Source organism: Podarcis melisellensis (assembly GCF_964234715.1).
Source record: "Podarcis melisellensis genome assembly, chromosome: 2".
NCBI classification, from domain to species: Eukaryota; Metazoa; Chordata; class Lepidosauria; order Squamata; family Lacertidae; genus Podarcis; species Podarcis melisellensis.
In genome coordinates, this window is record NC_138529.1 from 61,228,051 (window position 1) to 61,247,385 (window position 19,335).

Genomic DNA, 19,335 nt, shown 5'->3' on the forward strand with positions numbered 1-19,335 from the left:
AATTTTGCACATTGCACATAAATTGATACAGGACCACTTATAATGAAATTTGAGTCTTTTAGACGCATCACAGTAAATTTCTGCACACAGTTGATTTTTCTTTTACTTCACAAAATAAGTTTTAGATTGCAAATTCACAACAGAATAGTTTTGTGTCAGCTGAACAGTTTTACTGACCAATCCTGGTCAGTGGGCTATAGAGTAAGGATGAAGTTTTCATTCCTTGAAAAATGGATGAAAAGTAAAACCCTAAACTTCAAATTTCATTTTAGTATTTGAACAGCTCTACCTATATAGGCTGACAGCGAGAATTGCCTAGGGGTCCATAGTCTCACAACTCATGCTTACTGGAAGTCATTGACTAAAATGGGTTTCCTTTTACCTCTTCTGCCAGAGTCTTATACTATACCTTTGGTGTCTTCATCCTCAATGGTGGTGTTTGTGCTCTCTGAAGATTCCTGGAGAAAGAACGGAGAGGACAGAAGCAAAATAAGATGCACCCAAATGGCTTCCCCCCCCAGAAAAATCCTGACCGGTAACCCATCACCCAGGTTCTACCTCAACAGGACCAAACACTGCAAAGGGACGAAAACCAGGTAAGCATCAGATAAAAGCACTTGTCAGTAACCAGAGATTTTGCTTTGTGACTGTAATACTTGTCTTGACTTTGAAACCACAACTGAGCCAGAGGTCTGATTGTGAAGCATCTTGCAGGAGTGAATTCACTAGTATTCCACTGCACTACTATCAGGAGTGAGAGGCTTGACATCTCCTACAGCTACAGCTAGCAGGGGGCAAGAAGGGCTGTGTAGGAGTGAAAGACACCATGTTGACTACAGTTGGGAGAGGAATGTACAAATTAACAAAGAGAGGGAGCTAGGATGAGAGAGTGAGGGAGATTGTGCAGGAGTGAAAGAGACCACATTGACCGCATAGTAAAGAAAGAAATGTACACTCAAACAGAGAGGGCTGCCAAGAACCACATGGACCGCCAAAGGCTGACACACACCTCTTTCCATAAACAGCCAACTGGTACACAGATTAACACAGAGAAAGGGAACCATTTGCTTCTCATCAAGACAACTCTGGTAGCTGGACTGCAACCACCAGTTCATCCCACCAGAGACATATTGCAAACAATATTAAACAGCAGATTGACCAAGGCCATGCCAGCCATTTGGTCTCCTGTGACCGAACAGTTCCAGCAAAGCCATATAAGGTGGCCTTTCCTTCATGGCTGCTTGGACTGGTGCAGCTTGCAGATCTGCTAGAGGAGAAGTTCCATGGAGAACCTTTCGCTAGAAAATGGAATTAGGTTCTCAGTGCTCTTGGGCTTCAACTATCCTTCTGCTCCAGCCGTTCCTGTTTAGAAGGCTCCCCATAGGGGAGGAAGCTGCTCTGAAGGAATTACTTTCAGCCCTGCTCTCCACACCTCAGAGTGATTCCCCAAAACAGGGAGGGCTGGAACATGTTGAGAGGCCCAACATTATCAGCATTGAGGAAGACAAAGGACACTCACCATTAACTGAACGCTGGAACTGGACTTTCTTTTCTGGAAAAACAAGGAGAAGAGATAGGACAAGAAGAGACACAGAGTGAGAAAGAAGGAAGAGAGCAGAACATGGGACGCAGTGGGTCCTAGGACACCTTTTTGCGATCCTACTAGAATGGTGAAGAGTTTGTGAATAAATCTGATGCTTAATGCCAAAGAGAAGTCAAAACTCTCACAATGCAAACCATGCCAATCTAACTTTCCAGCACAATTAACAAATCCACCAGCCTTGTCCACTATTCTATGTTTGGACCCACAGATGTCTGCATCCCTATGAACCTTAATATCCTGACCCAGGGCAAGGCTCCACCTTAACATCTCTCCGCCATTTTCTAATCCAATCCAACAAAAGCTTTCCAAGCTGAAGAGGAATCATGTTTTGAGATCCGTAAATACTAGTCATCAAGCTAAAACTGCCACACCAACTTAACTTGTGGACACAACAATATCTGAATACAGCCCTCTGTAAATGAAATGCTATACTTTTCCAACCCTCCTTGCCACTGTGACTTTGCATCATTCTACTTGTGGCAGCAAGAAGCTGGAGACATTAAAGACTGGAATTGTTCACTTTGAATCCTAAAAGAATAAAGCCAGAAGAAATCCAAATGATCCTCCACTGCACCGAATGAGGATGGGCATTTTACACCTATAGCATCTCTGAAAGCCTTCATAGACAGTTACACTAGTGCTAAACAATCTTGTTATTCACTAATCTAAATCTGCATTCTCACTGTGATCAAAATTTGTTGCTTCTCATCCTGTCTTCAGTGATCACTCTTCTAAGGTCACGTCTGCACCATCATTTTGGCATGATAATTCAGGTACCAGTAAAGCACTTAAAAGTCTTCACTATCCACACTAAGATGCAAGCATCTTGCCATTTGCAATGGTTATGAGATAATATCAGTGTTTGTTTGGAGCAGCCCAGTTATAATGCTGTACATTGCACCAAATCAGAGTGGGGGTTGTTTAGGTGGGATGGGAATGCCGATATCAGAGCTAGGAGAGGCTTGCTAGGGCATGAAAAATACAAATGAAGTAGATGATGGTCAAACTTTGAGCCAAGTGACGCCCTTTTTCTAGACTTGTTCAAGTGCAGCAACAAGTATCTGGGTGAGAAGAAACAGCAGTGTGCAGGAATGTGCTATCACATAGCTTTCACCGGGGATTTCTTTTAAAAGTGTGATAAAACCTTGAGAGAATGACTGAAACCACAGGCAAACTGCAATGTTTACATGGACTACGACTGCAGTTTTTAGGAGTGGAAAGTCTGATTCTTATAATCCCAGCATTGTACCAAAGGTGGTAAATCAACACAATGCCAAATGGTGGAAGTGAGTTTATTTGCATTGCAGACATGACCTAAGAAGCTCCTTCTACGCCTCAAAGTAGTACTGAACAGCTCACAGCAGAAATCCTGCAAATAATTCAAGATTTAAGACTTTTGTCTTTTGATTCTTGATGAGCTTCTCTCAACACAGTGCTTTAATGTACATCAAAAGAGGCACATCATGTCAGATTCCTAATTATCACTCAAAAGAGTCTTGAATAAGTTCTCTATTTCCTACCCCACAAATCCATTCTTGGCTTCTCCTTGCCTTCTCCACACTACTTCTTTCTGTCCTGTAGATGAAACTTGGAAAATGGAACTAGATGAAATCCAGAAAATGCAGCATCTAAACAGGCTTACCATAGGCATAGTGTAATAGCCTCCATCCTAACCTTCTTCACTATTATTTATTTTAAAAGGTATCAAAACTGCATATATCTGGTGAGATGAAATGTGTTCTATGAGCTACAGTAGAAAGAGCCCATGGGCACTTGGCGATTCTGACTGCTTTATTTCATCATATGATATCCTCAGCTAGCCCTCTATAGCTTCTTCTCCAAAGCCAACAAAAAGACAGAGAACAGAGTCTACTACAACTCTTAGATTTGGTACTTAAGCTATATAAGATGGAGGCAGCTAGGCTCAGATGCATGGTGGCTCCACTGAGAACACACCAAGAACCAAGAACTGTTTAGGAAACCTTACTGGACGGTAACTGTAGAAGCAATTGACGCAACATGACGCAACACAAAAGTGGTGACCTTATTAAAGTAGGACGTACATACAATAAAAGGATGCAACACAGGGCAGTGACTTTATTAAGGAAGTGACATGTGGCAGTGATTGCATTAATTAACAATGTAACAGGATGTGACACAGGGCAGTGAACTTGTTGAGTATCCACTGGTTACATGAGGGGCAAAGCCTCTTCTCTCAATAAACTATTGGTGAAAGGGGTCCGTCGTCCTTTCTACTCTCCATGGATAGCATGTTTGCATAAGTGGCACATAAATATCTACTTTTTCACTAAAAGGTGTAGCCAAAGTAGGGGGTAATATCCTTTCTGCAATGGGGGGTGTTGCCATTACCATGTTACTTCAAACACAGTAGGTAGGTTCTTTCTGTTAGCATGAACTGGTTAAACCAGAGAGTTTCATCAGAAAGGCAAGCTAACCATGAGATCGTGAACTAAACCCCACAATTTGTGGTGCCAACAGCCATCTCCTTCTACAGAGGGGGATATCAAAACCAAACAAGGTGAGGGGGAAGGAGAATCTGCAGCCGAGCCAATTTGACAATTAAGCCAAGTGGGATTCCACTGCTGGAATTGAGGTCTGTCCATCTGGGGTATTTCTGCAAGGAAATGAGGGTGAGATGACAGTGCCAGGAGTGGCTGTTAGCATAGGAAATAGGCAGATGGGCAAGCATAAGTGTATCTCTTGGCTAAGGAACACTGTTGTCAGAACTTTCTTCATTCTTTGAAGAAACCTTTGCCACATCCTCAGATAGCCACCAAGTCTCAATTTGGCACCGTGGAAAGAGATGCCAGGCACCTGTCCAGAATACTCCAGTTTGGTTTCCAGAAAAGAAAATCATTATAACATCAGCACAAAGCCATTCTTTCAAACGCTAGTATTCAAACTTCACATATATTTCAGAGCTGGAATGGGTGATGTCACTGGAATGAGCAAACCTGTTCATCCATTAATCTGCATCTCTGCCAAATCAATGAACCAGGTTTCAAGGCATGACATGAGTGCTGCAAACCCAAAGGGACCAATGTAGAATCAAAAACCGGGAGGAGGCGAGTGTGTGGTGTGTGTGTGTGTGTGTGTGTGTGTGTGTGTGTGTTGGGGAGGATTTCTTGTGTCCTTAGTTCTGTTTTCAGAAACATCTATATTTTCTCATTCCTCCCACGTTTTCAGTTGATCAGAAGATAGTTCATCAGGCCACCGTGGGAGACTCAGACTCAAATAAAACAGCAATGACCTATCTGAAAAGAAAAGGTGGCAGCTGGGCCCCTCGCCACTGCTCAGAGGCTCAGTCTAAACTGATGTCCACAGGAGCCAATCAAAGAAAGAGTCATCCTTGCTCCCACTCCCCATCCCATCTCCCTCTCTTCTATATTAAGTGTCTTTCAGTTTGTCTTACCTGTCACAGCCCCCTTTACAGTATTAAGAAATGCCCTAGAGCCAATTCAAATTGTTGGGCAGGGGGATGCAGTAAAGCTTTCTTGGCAGATCCATAACACCTCCAAATTCACTCAGGTGTTGATTTGTTCGGAAGTGCTTCCTTGTCAGGATATTCCTTCACACAGAAAGATAACAAGCCAGGAAGAAGGCCTGCCTGATTTCTGAGGCACACTGTGGGATAATTCACTCCCACACAAGGACCAGAGGAGCATCAACCTCCAGATTTCTGAATCAGTTGGACTTGTGAGTTGCTGTCCTCTTGTGGGGCTGTTTCACCATGGCCTCCAAACATTTGGATTGGCTCTATTTCCCCGAAATGACAGTAGCATAGTAACAGTAAAACGGTTGGAGAAAGGCACAAGCTTTTTTTCTCCTCTTGATGAAAAGAAAGCAGGAATGGGAAGAGATTATGAGGATATGAGTTAGCCAAGCAAATTGAACATGAGTCAAGGCATCCATTACTCTAAGCAGCAACCTTTGCTTAGGTAAAGGTATTTGTTTTTCCTTTTTTGCTTTCAGAGTGTGGAAATGTATTTCATGATGAGAAGAGGATGATGCAAGAGATCCACTAATGCAAGGCCTTGACGCAAAGGGCCTGGGCCACGCAGGGACCCATGACCACACAGTCCACCAGCCCAAACATTCCTGCCTTCTTGAGTACAGGCAAGCTGGTGGCTTTATGAGCCCAGGACTTACCTTGACGCCATCGTTCTTCTTGTTGCCACCACTTTTCCCTCCTGTGGAGAAAAAGTACCACGTCAAGAGGAACAGGCACGGTATCACGGTCAGCACACTGAGAACCAGCAACATGGGGGGAGTTGTGTGAGAGCAGCAGAACGCAGGAACCGAAGATCACAGATTCAATGCCACCGCCTCCTCTGCTGGTAGCGAACTTGCTTTGCAATGATCCAGAGTTCTGGAGGAAGTCTCTTTCAGAAAACTATGAAGCTCAGCAGCTGGATTACTGGGATCCTTCCCCGTGAAAAGCCACAGCCACTTGTACTCTCGGACTCCCAAATCTTTGAAGGAACCAGCAGAATGGCCAGCGACGGAGAGAGAAGGGAGCTGACAGAGCATTCTCTGACACTTGTTTCCTTCCTGAGAGGGCTCAAGGATCCTTCAACATGGCTTACAGGGATTCAGTCCTGCCCTGTGCCATCACCCTCACCTTCTGGGCTTGCCTGCCCTGTTTCGCGGTCTCAGATATGAACGCTAATGGCTCAACTACGATAAGATCAGCGTGCAATTGCCTGCCTGCCTGCCTTTCTCACACTCTGCCTCTTTCGCTAATTTTAGACCCCCATGCTGGTGGGGTCATGTGCTACAATTATGACATCCTGACAGCTGCAGCCCACATTTTGACAATGATGAAAAGCAGACATCTTCCCCCATGCCTCCCTCCCCCATGACTATCCCAGAGCCAGCCTCGTCTCCTGGGACTGCAGCCCACTCATAATCCCTCCCTCTTCCCTCTGTTGCCTTCAAATAGATTCTGAATGCATAAAACACACAGATATGAAGCATGGCATAAGCACGCTTGGCCTGACTGCAGCTTCTGAGCAAAAGATGACCCGGATAACCCTACCGTCAGTAGCAATCACTACTCTGGTTTTGGGTGGGGGGAACACACATCTGAACATGGAAGACCGAAAACTAAATAAAGGATCAAGATTTGAATTCCCTGATTTGAATTTCAGTGGTGAACCCTTATCACTTTTAGAGCAGTCTCAGCTGATTAACTCTCCTCCACCTCCACATTTTTTCATTTTTTAAATGCAAACTTCCTAAGAGTGTCATGGTAGACAATCAACCCTAATTTCCTAGATTTTTCTTCAGTGATTTAATTATGTCCCCATTTGACCTTGTTTACTCCATTCAATAAGCAACCAGCCTGCATTAGCTAAGCATCTTATGTTATCTTTCCCTACAGTTTAGCATATATTTATTTAAATTCTACCCAGCCCTTTCCCCTTCGTCCAAGTGCTCATTGTAGCTAAGTGTTCCCGCTCATAATATGCAGCCCCGTGCAGAGTTTGTCACGTGTGTATTTTGCACAGGTGTGCTTCACTACATGTGCACGCTGTAGGAAGTCACAACCAATTGTGATTTCACACTGCATGTACCCCATGTTGGAAAACCAAATTGATTATTATCAGCTGTGATTGTGTACATACAGATGGCACATTATTTCCTACATGAAGCAGGAATGAAGAACCTTTTTCAGCTGGAGGGCCACATTTCCCTTTTGAACAAGTTTCTGGGGCCACATGCCACACTACTTCTAATAATTTGGCCACATATTAAATGTAATCACAAACAATTGTCCCCCTGCATTTTCCAAGGAGCTAGTTTTTGCCATGTTTCAATAAAAATCTCAGCAGATGGAAGTCATCCTTGGAAGGTCCTCATAAAGTGCTTCTTGGAAAAGCCTCTTCAAATTCTGCCTACCTTAAATTAAAATTTAAAAAACAGCTCAGAAGGGGCTTTTCCTGAACACTGGCCTTTTGAGGACCCTTGTAAGCAATTCCTGTGTGCTGGGAAGGAACCTTCAACCTATCTAGTTCCTGTGTTCCAAAGAGGCAATCACAATTTTGTAATCCTTCTCCCCTAATATCCCCCCTCTTCCCATACGGTATATTTCAGGTGGAGCTGCACGTCCACACAATAGCTCCCTCTCCAGAGTACAAGATTAAATCTTCCCCCCACCTTTTTTGGGGTCATAATTTAAAGCAAATGTAAAATCCTGCCAAATCAAGGTGATGCTGCAAATCTTCTGTTGTGTGAAGGGAAGAGGGTTGGCAGCTGCACTGATCCACTGATGGCAGCCTTTCCAGCAATGTGTCACAAAGCATTTTAGGAATAATTTGTTGTGCTTTGTCACTTCTTTGTGATCTTTGGGTAAACGATTAATAACTATTTATGAATGTGACGTGAGAAAAGCCACAAGTCAGTGCCTGAGTTAAGGACTGACATCAGCTTTCTGCCATAGACAACTAGGCCACAATCCAGCACAGAGTCGGGAACACTTAAGCCTCTTGGAAGAAGTAAGTTGTGCAGTACTGCACAACCATACGTGTCTCAATAGGACTTACTCCCCACCTCCCCAGATATCTGTGTATAGGATTGCAGCTTAAGTGCACCTAACTGCGATCAATTGTAGTCCTGGTTGTGTATAATTACCTCCAAACTGTGAGCTTTTCACTTTGAGTAGTTATCACAGCATGGAACCAGGGGAGGGAAGGAAAGAGGGGAAGCTTAGTGGAGATGTGTGTGTGTGTGTGTGTGTGTGTGTGTGTGTAAAAAGCTGAACTGTAGAGTGGGGGGTCCAATGCATAAGAAGTAGTTTTCTTTCTCTTTCAAAATTACGAAGTGCTCACTTTTAAGTAGTAAACACACCTCAATACCTTCCACCCGTGGAGTGGAAGAATGCATGAATCTTATTAAGCCATATGGTAAATCCTTGGCAGCTCTGTAGCATCTCTAACATACATTCTTTCCACATTCAAACTGTGCTGCCTGGAGACCTTTGGAAATAGGTCTGGGGTGGGAAGCCTGTGATTTTCCAGATCTTGTTGGACCCCAGGTTTCATCAGCTGCAGCCAACATGGCCAATGGTCGGAGGTCCAGCAACATCTGAGGGCCACAAGTTCCTGAAATAAGTAATATGTGAGCTATGTCTGGACACCAAACGTTTGAGTCATACTCCAAGAATAGGTCTAAAAGACATCGAGTGCTTTCTTTCCAGGCTGCCACGACAAGGAAAGCCTTGCTGAGCTAGATGCCCAGTGAAATGAAAGGAGGCTGTGCGCAGAAACAAATCTTGGACGAAGTTCCTGACATAGCAGACAGCGACCATGCATGTCGTGAATATTTAGGGAGCAAACTAAATTATTTTACCAAGGCACTTGATCTATGCTGCAAATCTATGCATGCTTTCTTCTAAGTGAGTAAGCACCATTAAACACCGTTTACTTCTGAGAAGCAATGCACAGGAACACACAGATAGTTATTCTGTGCCACTTTCCCAAGCATAACCGATAACAGGGCTGGAGCCCAAACTTAGAGGCAGGCTGCTGGTGCATTTATCAACTCCATTTGTCAAGCTTCTTTTCCTAAAATGTAACACCAAGAGGATGGTGAAATCTGGGGAATGTTATAGAATAGGAACATGGTGCAAACAGACCTACCCAAACATCCAAAAGGTTTTGGTGTATTGGGGGGGGGGACCTTAAGTTGTGCTGGTTTATACCAGGGATGAGAAACCCTGCCTACTGCCCCCAGGGACTCATGTGGTGGTGTGGGTAAGTGGTCAGGTGCTGCATGCCAGTTGGCATGGCTGGCACAAGCAGTGAGGGCACATGCAGGTTGGCTGCCTGTGATTTACCTAGTAATAACCCCCCCTGAGTATTAGCAGTGTGTCAGTATGAAAAATGAGAGTACAGTATCAGTTCAACCACATCCAGACTTTGCAATTGCCCTATTCCCCTGACTGCACCGCAACCAGGAAGACCCAAACATCATATTAAAATGCAAGCTATCTCCAAAGCATGTGGTCTTCATTAGTAAATCAAAAGTCAACAACCCTGGATTTTTAAGCATAAGTCAAAACATCCTTATAGGATTCCACTGCAGTCCCAGTATCTTGCTTTCCAAATTGTATCTGCTTGTACAGTGCTGAAAGTAGCAACCTGCAGGGAAGCTGCAGAAATGCTAGAATTTCAAGGCAACCAATAGGCAGCCTTGTCTACTGAGTAAAATCCAGCAAATGGATTTATGCATTGAGCAAGTCTGGGACATACAAATTGACCTTCATTAATGCCAAACCAAAAAGGGTCAGAATGTAAATTTAAAATGCTTCTCCACTTTTCTTTCTTTCCTGCATTAATGTTTAGCCGCAGGTAGAAATGGCAGAAGAATTCCAAAATGGTATCATAGCAGGGGTGGGGAACCTCTGACAATGCAGTTGCTGTTGGACCACAACTCCCATCATCCCTGACCATTGGGCCATGCTGTTTGGGGCTGATGGAAACTGGAGTCCTGAAGATGTTGCTGTCCAACAACATCTTCAGGATCGAAGGTTCCCCACCCCTGCTTTAGAGCCATGCATGAAGATGCCCTGTGCATCTTCCAACGAGAGCCAGGGTTTAGGGAGCCTGTCACACTGGCCAGTCATATTAAGCACATATGACTAGCATCCAACATATGAAGAGGCAGCAAGTCAATACTGTCCTGGAGAGAGTTGGGTTACCTACCAGAAAAATTCCGGGTTGCTAGCATTGTAGTGAGGATTGCACCCTGAAATACACAAAAGACAAAAAGAAAACGGGGAAGCAAGAAACATCACTGGGTTCAGAATCAGGCCCATCCCTTCCCCCAACCCTAGTCTCCTTCCTCTTAAAGGCATCTAGTGGAAAATGGAGCTGTCTGGGGCTCCAAGAGGGATGGCTCTTTGGCGTGGTTCCAGGGGTATGATGAATATAGTTCGGAGGTGGTATTAATAGATATAGCTAACTGTTTGCAGAAAACAAGTCACTGGATAGTGGCTCAGGGATTTTTAACTACTCTGCAAGTTTCTCAATGATGGCAACAGGGGTTTATTATAACCACCCTATAGAGACTCAGTATCCTTTCTTTCAGTGTTAATGGGATTTCATCCTCTGATGAACAAGCAACCTCCAAGCTCTGATGAGACCAGGACAACTGACAAGTTTCTAGCAGTCACTGATGAGGAATTCCCATTGCGTCTCGAGGGGAACTCCCCATATCCCATCTCCCCATAGAAGCTGCAGTAGCAGCTAGACTCTACTAGACACATCAGCGATAGAAGCCCCCTGCCCTGCCCGAGAATAACCTGCTTTCCTATTGTTCAGAGCTGTGCCCAAGCCCCAGAATGCTACATGGTACTCCCAAACTTGATATATTGTGAAATTAAAAAATACTGGACATTTAGAGACAGATCTATATATGCGGCATGGTTTGTTTGTTTTTAAAAAAGCAATTCAATTTTAGCACCTGATAATAAAATCTACCACAGCTAACACTATTTCTACTACTATTACTACACATATCTGTTCTCACATAGCATATTGTCCCATAGATGTCAAAGAGCAGATCGGTCTCCTCACATCCATTTTATAGATGGGAAGACTATGGTACAGTACTGAAGTAACATCTTCAGAGCCATTCTCTGCAAGTTAATAAAAGAACTGGTTATAGATCCCTGCTCTCCTTTGCCAAGCATTTAACACCGACTATCTCTCAGTTACGACTGCCTGTTTTCTTACTGGAAAAGAAAACACGTCACAAAATGAAGGGGCAGTACTGTGCATAAAACTGTTTCTACTTTGTCAAAGAAAAACAGGATGTAGACCTGTTCATATTGCTGCTGGATAAAGATGCTGAGCTATACCCAGACATTTTCTGTCCGCTAGCACAAGAGCTCTTGTTGTACTAAGGTGCAGGTGAGTTTTAATGTTGCGCAACAGTTAAATCCTGTGCAACAGCTGAGCTAGTGAGCTTGTTGTGCAGCGGATTGTTCAACCTATGCAACAAAGTTACAAGCAACCTGCTAATGCCTTCTCTTCCACAACAATATTCTGCAGTTGGAAAAAAATTCACCAGTGGAACAAGTGTACCACTAGGGGACTAGAAAGCGCCACGTCAGATACACCCTGCATGATGGAACTTAGCATTTACTCCCACTGGTTGCACAGGACTCAAAACTTCCATCCAAATATAACTTTTCAAGAGGGGAAGTGAAAAAGGTCAACTGGGCTATGCCTCTTTGATGCTCTTGGTCTCTCTCCTCATTTTTGTGGGTAGGTGCGGACACACAGAGCATTTCTCAATTTCCCAATCAATTTCATGAGCTAGTAAGAGGACATGTATAATAGGATTACATTAACATAATTGAAGCAGTAACAGATTACTGGAGGAAAGTAAACACAAATCATTATCTGTTTCCTTGCTCAGTAATCTTATTAGCCTCCAGCCCTGAGGCTGGAAACTTGCACAGCATTCAAAGGAAGAATAACAGCATGTGGAGATATCCAACAAGGCCTCGGAGGAAGGTGCTGATGATAGCACTGGTGGCAATAAACTTCTTAGCCGATACTGAACTTTCCCCCTGGGCATAGGGCTGGCGGACAGTGATTTGAAAATGGTGAATTTGGACCCTGATCCCAATTTCATTGTCTTGAAGGACGTTCCATGGAAATCAATGGAAGTGCCCTTAAGGAATTCAGATTCAGTGATTCCTAGGAAGCAACTTCAGTTTGTCCTATAAAAAAAGGGGTTTAGTCTAATCAGTGTTCACTTTTCAGGAATTATTTTAGTGGACTTTATCAAAGAGCAGAGTCCTTGACATGCCAAGAAATGGTGACACTGCAGGCACTGCCGGCTCGAGTCAGCCTGAAATGGGTTGTCCCTTCTGCAGACACTCGCATCTAGTTATACAACAACAATCAATGGGGGCAGTGGGGAGCCACTGCTCTACTTTATCCTTTGTCATTCAGTGGATACAACCCAAACACTTAATTAAGATATCTAGGAAGGCCTTTCCTTTCTCAGCACAAAGGTGGCCATTCTGAAAGCCAATTTCTTGGAAGCCTCACAGCTTTCTTGGAAAGTCAATTCTTTGGAAACCTTTATGAACACGGGAAGGCAGATGAAATGGAAAACAGTCTGGTGATGTACACCCATTTCCTAGAAGACCACCTACAAGTCAGAGAAGAGGTGTGGATTACCTTTAGCTTCCTTCTGGCATTGAACTTCTTCAAGCAGTCCACAGTCTCCTGCCTGTGCATGCAAGATGCCACAGTGGAACGGTGCTGTAAGGCAAAAAGAAAGTTGCTCAGAAATGGAAGGGAATAGAAAATAGAGAGGTCTCCCCCTCCACACACCCTGCCTTTTTTTTTTTAAGCAACCTGACTTCTTTTACATGTGGTATTCCTTGGTTTGCATGAACCCATGTGTCCTAATCAGAACTTGTTCCCTGCCCACTGTAACCAGGTAAGATCAGTAAAATCTTTTGGGGAGCCTGTATTTGGAGACTCCAGCCTTTGTGCAGTGGGTTAGCCTAGATAACTCTCAGCTTCTTACACCTTTTTTGCAGGATGGTTATTTCATGGCTACACATACAAGTCTGATCTCTGTGTCTCTTGAATGTGCACTCATATATTAGGCATACGTTTGAATTCTCCAAGCAGTAGCAAATAAAACTTTAATGGTTTGTGCAAACTAGTTTTCCTGCTTATTCATTTGTTCCTTATTTTGCTACACCAGAGATTCTGGAGATGGTTCATTAGGTTGATGGTGGCTTAGGTAACCCTCCCCAGTTTGATTCTCTTATGCACTGATGGCTCAGACTATTGTCCTTTTCGAGCACAAGGGACATTCAAAGCAAAGACCTGAATATAAATGTTCCAGCCCCTTGGGAAGGAAACCCATAGTTTAGCAATCTATGTAGTTGTGGCAGCAACACTTGATAGACAGAAGTACGCAAGTAAAAAATGTTCCAGGAAACTGAGGATATTGCTTTAATGATAAGTAGTGGGGTTTGGGGAAATCATCCTATATAGGCTCCCTGATTCTGAGTGGATGAGAGCTAGAGTTATTTTTATTTTTTTATTAAAAATAAACTTGTCAAAGTCCTCTGTAACAGTTTTATTCCAAGAGCACAGCTGAGTTACAATACGGGCTGTGGAAATAGTAAAAGTGCATCTCAAACTGTTATTTCTATAGATCAGAATGACTAGGTCTGGTGGAAAACAGGAAAAGTGATTTTAAAAATTATGTGCTTTGCGCTCCTCTGAAGCTGTTTTTTTTCCTGGGAGCCCGTCTTGATTGCTATAAGTGGACTGCATGAACACAGACACTTAATAAGTACAATCAGCAAATGGTTCAGTGCTTTTTTGGAGCCACATAATGAGTTTGCCCATAATAAGCATATACCTATGGCATGTACCTCATGTGATACAATGCTTATTAATCAGCATGCAAACAAATGATTACTCTGCTGTGCGTGTGCTACATAACTGAACTACAAAATACATAACTGTATTTTGTTCCACTGGGACCCTCTAAAAAAACTGCTTTTCATCCAGAAAATCCTCAGGATCTGGGCAGTTGCACTTACTGATATCCATGGGTGCTTCAGAGCTTCAGCCGCTGTGATACGTTTGGATGGGTTGATCGTCAACATTTTATTGATGAGATCTTTTGCTTCAGGAGTGACAGTATCCCACTCGGGAGAAGGAAACTGTAAGAGCAAAGGGACAGCACTACTCATAACAATGTGATCAGGAGCTCCCCCTCCTTTTTTGCATGATGCAGTTTGGCCTATTTGCACACTTTCTTTTTCACACGATACAATAATGCGGATTTGAGATAGGGGAAGGATAAAAGCATCCATTTGTGTAGGAAATGGTCTCTGACATGCACAGGATACTGTAAGAGTTTGTTAATATTTTTACCACTGATTTCCACCCAGCAGCTTTTCTTAAAACAAAACAAAACAAAAAAAAAACAGTTTCACATGGCCAACCTTAAGGCTGGGTGCATTTCTTGCTAATCACAGTCAATGCAAGACAGTAAACATAGCACAGAATGACCACTGGGTGGGGGCCAGGTGCTGAAAATGCTCTGCCAAACCCTGTTCTCTGCTGAACTGACATCCAGCTGCAGGTTTGCCAGCTTGTTAACACACATAGCAAAAAATAAAAGCATCCACGGAGCAGCCCTGCTGCAGGGCCCATTTGGCCTTGGTGTGCACTGAGGGGAAGCCATAAGGCCTTGCCCTTGAACTGTCACAGAGTGGGGTGGAAGAGGCTGGCAGCTAGACACTATCAGTACTTTGACCAGTATCTTTTTGGTGTGGATTTTCACAACTGAACTTTGTAAACTTTTATTTTCTACATTCATCCACTTGGTGGGTAAAGCTGGAGGAGAGCCAGGTGCGTGGCTGCAATTTGCATGTTCATTCTAGGTCGCCCCATTTGCCATCTGGCCCAGATCCACTTTCTTTGTTCCCTTAATGGCCCATCACCCAGGCGATTGCCTCACCTGGAAGCTAGCCTGACTATTCCAATAATTAGAAGGAGGGGTGCAGGTATTAGAAAGGGATTGGCATACAGCCTGTTCCCCCTACAAAACTCACAGCACTGTCAAAAGCCCTGCATGCCTTGGGATCAGGTACCTGAAGAAAACCTGTTCCTACATAAGCTTGCCTGCACATTGAGGTCAGCAAGGGTGTTCCTGAAGTGAGGGAAGTTGCAACCAAAGAAAGGGATATTTTAATTGTCACTTAGTTATGGAAATCCTTTCCCCAGAGACTCTCACCTGGCTATCTTTTCAACAACAGGAAAACACCTTTTTATTCTCCCAAGCTTTTTAAGCTTTGAGTTTTAACCATTTAAACCTCTGCTTTTATTTATTAGGGGGGGCTGTGCTTTAATTGGCCTTTTCTGATTTATTTATTTATTTTACTGTTGTAAACCAATTGCTTAAAGGGTCATATACAAACCCATGAAATAAATAGATACAAATTATTTCCTTTAAAAAAAGAAAAAGAAATATCCCCACTTAGCTCACTATTTTTTTCCCCCTCACAACAAACTTGTGAGGTAGGTTAGGCCAAGAGACTGAGACTGGCCCAAGTTCACTCAGGGAGCATCACAGGTGAGTAGGGATTTGAGTCCAGGTCTCAGAGCCCAACCTACTAACTACTTCACCGCACTGGTTCTCAAATAAGCTTTCAGACCTGGTGCTCTGTCTCTCTGTGTGTACTAAACAAAGCGGGAGTTGAGAACTCTTCAAAGAAATGATGGCATGTGAGAAAGGAAGAGAAAGCAATGAAGGGATTTGGGGGTGGGATCACTTACATCATAGGCTCCAGCTTTGATCTGCTGGTATAGTCGATGTTGATCCTCATCCCAGAAAGGAGGATAGCCAACCAGCAGAATATACAGAATAACTCCTGTGTGAGACAGGGACAGGCATCGTTATGTAAGCTCCAGCCACACACAGGTGGGAAAAGGGGTTAGTTTAGTGACTCAGAAGCCTGGAGCAGCAGGCCTACACTGTCTGTGAGACTCAAAACTGAAGAGGATGTGAAAAGGCTCCTTCTTGTCTGAATTGTCAATGGTAAGTAGGAGCATTTTTATAGCTCAGGCTGAGTCGTCAGTTAGCATCAGAACCTGCCTGACAGGGGGCACTAACAAATGACCAGCTCACTGAGCAATTGGCTATTTAATTAGCATTCACTCATTAACTTGTGGGTAGGTTAGAGTCAAAGCAAGTGTTAACACACATTTTTCAGTGTGTTTCCCCGTCACTTTCCTTACTGCAAAAAATCCTATGCTTTGAGGAAGCCATTTCTTGTCCAGTTGTTATCTGAGGGAAGCACCCTCTGTCCCAAACAAAGAAATCACTTGCCACTTAATTGTCAGATACCCTGAATCCAGTTAGTAAAAAGTATCTTGTCAAGTGACCAGAACAGCATCCATCCTAGCTAAGTAACAACATCCAGGAACCGCAACACTGCAGTCTGCTCTGTGGGATGGTTTAAGCCCAGTCTTTCCTCCATATCAGTTCATACAGCTGAACGTGGGTGGGACAAGGAAGAAATCCTATTTCTCATCTACCATTTCTACCTGTTCTCTTACACACTATCAGGTTCCTATGTCTGATCTCAGACACCCAAAACACTGTCTGAGGTTTATTATTTTGAAGAAATTTCTTTATCAACAACACACATCACAATGCCCCCTCTCTTTCTGTACTGTATATATGCTTCCCAGGAAATTTTCTTCCACTCTAATAGTTTTTTTGTATGTGGGAATTGAACTTTGAACATCTGGGAATGCCTTGGCAAACTTTTGCAAGGATTGGCACTGTTATGCATGCTAGCAGCAGTAATGCAACATTCAGACACATCAGACCCTGCTCAAAGATTCTTTTGGAATGAAAATGTAACATCAGGTGTATGCTCCTCATCTGTTTCCTACAACATTCTGCAACCCAACACAGGAAAAACTGTTCCTTCCATGTGTGTGCTGTGAAAATGAGGCTGAAGGTAAAACGTTTAATTAAGTGAGTCACTGATGCATCAACATGCCAAATAGGCAACATACACATACAATCTGGCCTCATGAGAAGGCTTGTCCTTTTTTGAGAGCACTATCTGATTTATTTATTTTTAAATCACTGAACTTGCATGATGAGCAACATATGACTGTTGAGAAGCGGACTTTCTCATAGAGACTGCCTGAGACTCCCCTTAAAACTCTTATTCTTCAGAAGTGGCCCTGCTGAGGGAATGACTGCATGTTAAGTCATTGCACCAGGACACAGTTTCAGTTCCTACCATTCAGAAGATCTTTGTGGTTCATTATTCACATCAAATATTTTTTTAAAAAAACACATGCCATAGGAAGCCAGGTGTTTTGCCAGAAAGGAACACATTCCATCTGAAATAGCACCCATTCATAAAGTTTAATTCAGGCCACCTGCGTTCGCTTTCTGCTCTACTTGTAACTACTTGTTTTGGTTACACAAGTGAATTAGGCTTATTATGTTTCCTTTTCTCATTGCACAATATGGATAAGAGCTCTTCCCTGAGTCTCAAAAGAATGAGGAGGATAAATAGATTAATGAATGAGAGACTCCTTGATGCTATGGTGAGGGGGGAATATAATGGACTCTCCAAGTTAACAAACATCCAGAGACACAATTTTTAATCTCCAAATTGCTCTTGTGGAAGTTACTCTCTGGTGAATGCTAATCCCATAAATCCATAAACTTTGTAGCATAATGCTTCCTGGCTGCTAAAAGCTCATTCAGCTAGCTAGCCATTCCTCCCACAGGTCATAGGAGTAGGGTTTTGGTTGTAAGATTTTCAGCCCATCGCTTACAAAACATTTCTATGGTTTCCTCTAGCACACATGATTGTGGAGTCACAGATTCATACATGAGTTTGTCATATTGACCAGAACAACTTTGCTATTTTTACTAAGAGCTTTAAGAACAACAACCCATCAGAGGGAGCGCTGAAGTGGGGAGGGAGCCATGCCAGTGCTTTTACAACTGCATTCAAATACAGAGCATAAAATATTTCCCTTCAAAAAGCTTCCCTTATTTTATCATCACAACAATCCTGTGAGCTAGGCTGTGTGGAGAGACTGTGACTGCTCTAAGGTCACACAGCACTCTAGCCATTGCACCACACTGGCTCACATGGGGGTAAAGAATTCTGGCTTTCCATTTGATCCACGGCAGAGGATGATAATGAATACTCACATCCTCTTGCATGATGTGCTACTAGAATTCTGTTTCCTGTAGAGTTTATCAGTCCACTGACACTAGTTCACACAGCAGCACTGACATATCTCAGAGGTAACCAAGCCCTGTGAACAAGCTAGGGACTGCACACAGTACGAAAGATGGGGAGAGAATCACAGCGGCCTCCATCTCATTCCTTAAAGTTTTATCTTGCCTGTTTAGCCACTTTCGAAACATAACCTCACTTACCACATGCCCACAAGTCCACAGCTTTGCCATAGGGGTCCTTTCGGAGCACCTCGGGCGAAAGGTAGCCTGGAGTACCTGCGAAACCTAGTAAGGCAAAAAGTTACAAGATGCAGGTAGTTACACATCATGGGGTCCAGCGGAGTCTTCAGCAAAAAGCACAAGGCAGCTATCAGTCGAATGGGAAAAGAGAATTGCTCTCTAATATTCCCACCAAACCTAGTGTTTGTTCTGCACTAGATACATGCTATCCTGGAGCACCTTTGCTGAAAATCATTCCTAACAGCTCTGATTCAAGTCTTCCTGTGCTTGTAGAGCTAGTCCCACAACCTCACTGCCCACCCACAAGAGAAAAGTGTAGGTAGTCTTGTGGTAACCTGATATTGGTTTCCGGGCCCAATTCAAAGTGCTGGTTTTGACCTATAAAGCCTTAAACAGCTCAGGACCGCAATGCCTCAAGGACCACCTCTTTCCATATGAACCTACCTGGACCCTGAGATCATCTTCTGAGGCCCTTCTTTGTGTGCCTCCTCCTTGAGGTGTCAGGAGGGTGGCAACATGAGAATGGGCCTTTTCTGCAGTGGCTCCCCTTCTGTGGAATGCTCTCCCCAGGGAGGTTTGGCTGGCGCCTTCATTATACACCTTTAGGCGCCAGGCAAAAATGTTCCTCTTTAACCAGGCATTTGGTTGATCCGATTTACATCCTAAGCTCTTTTAAAATGTGTTTTCTTTTG

The 19,335-nt window shown here is 43.5% G+C and overlaps 1 protein-coding gene and 2 long non-coding RNA genes across 7 annotated transcripts in view; 2 read left to right on the forward strand and 1 right to left on the reverse strand.

The window, feature by feature from the left end:
- LOC309361863 overlaps positions 1-12,816 on the forward strand; it is a 48,233-nt gene extending 35,417 nt beyond the window's left edge. For both annotated transcript variants that reach the window (XR_014164673.1, XR_014164674.1), the window contains one exon: positions 10,715-12,816. This is a non-coding gene — a long non-coding RNA (uncharacterized lncRNA). The remainder of the gene's footprint in view (positions 1-10,714) is intronic.
- Positions 1-19,335, reverse strand: part of CAMK2A (calcium/calmodulin dependent protein kinase II alpha) — a gene marked incomplete at its 3' end in the record, with an annotated part of 118,545 nt that overhangs the window by 22,009 nt on the left and 77,201 nt on the right. For 2 of the 4 annotated variants that reach the window (XR_014164631.1, XM_081896990.1), the window contains exons 8-15: positions 18,605-18,688; positions 15,958-16,052; positions 14,214-14,336; positions 12,823-12,906; positions 10,330-10,372; positions 5,774-5,814; positions 1,520-1,552; positions 410-458 (exon numbers count right to left, since the gene is read on the reverse strand). Coding sequence is in view for 2 of the 4 variants with exons in the window: in XM_081896990.1 (XP_081753116.1) it covers positions 410-458; positions 1,520-1,552; positions 5,774-5,814; positions 10,330-10,372; positions 12,823-12,906; positions 14,214-14,336; positions 15,958-16,052; positions 18,605-18,688 (552 nt within the window). The remainder of the gene's footprint in view (positions 1-409; positions 459-1,519; positions 1,553-5,773; positions 5,815-10,329; positions 10,373-12,822; positions 12,907-14,213; positions 14,337-15,957; positions 16,053-18,604; positions 18,689-19,335) is intronic. The other 2 variants (XR_014164632.1, XM_081896991.1) reach the window with 1 other exon arrangement.
- On the forward strand, positions 458-5,815 carry LOC309361876. Its single transcript, XR_014164681.1, has 2 exons — positions 458-596; positions 5,597-5,815. It is a non-coding gene; the product is annotated as an uncharacterized lncRNA (long non-coding RNA).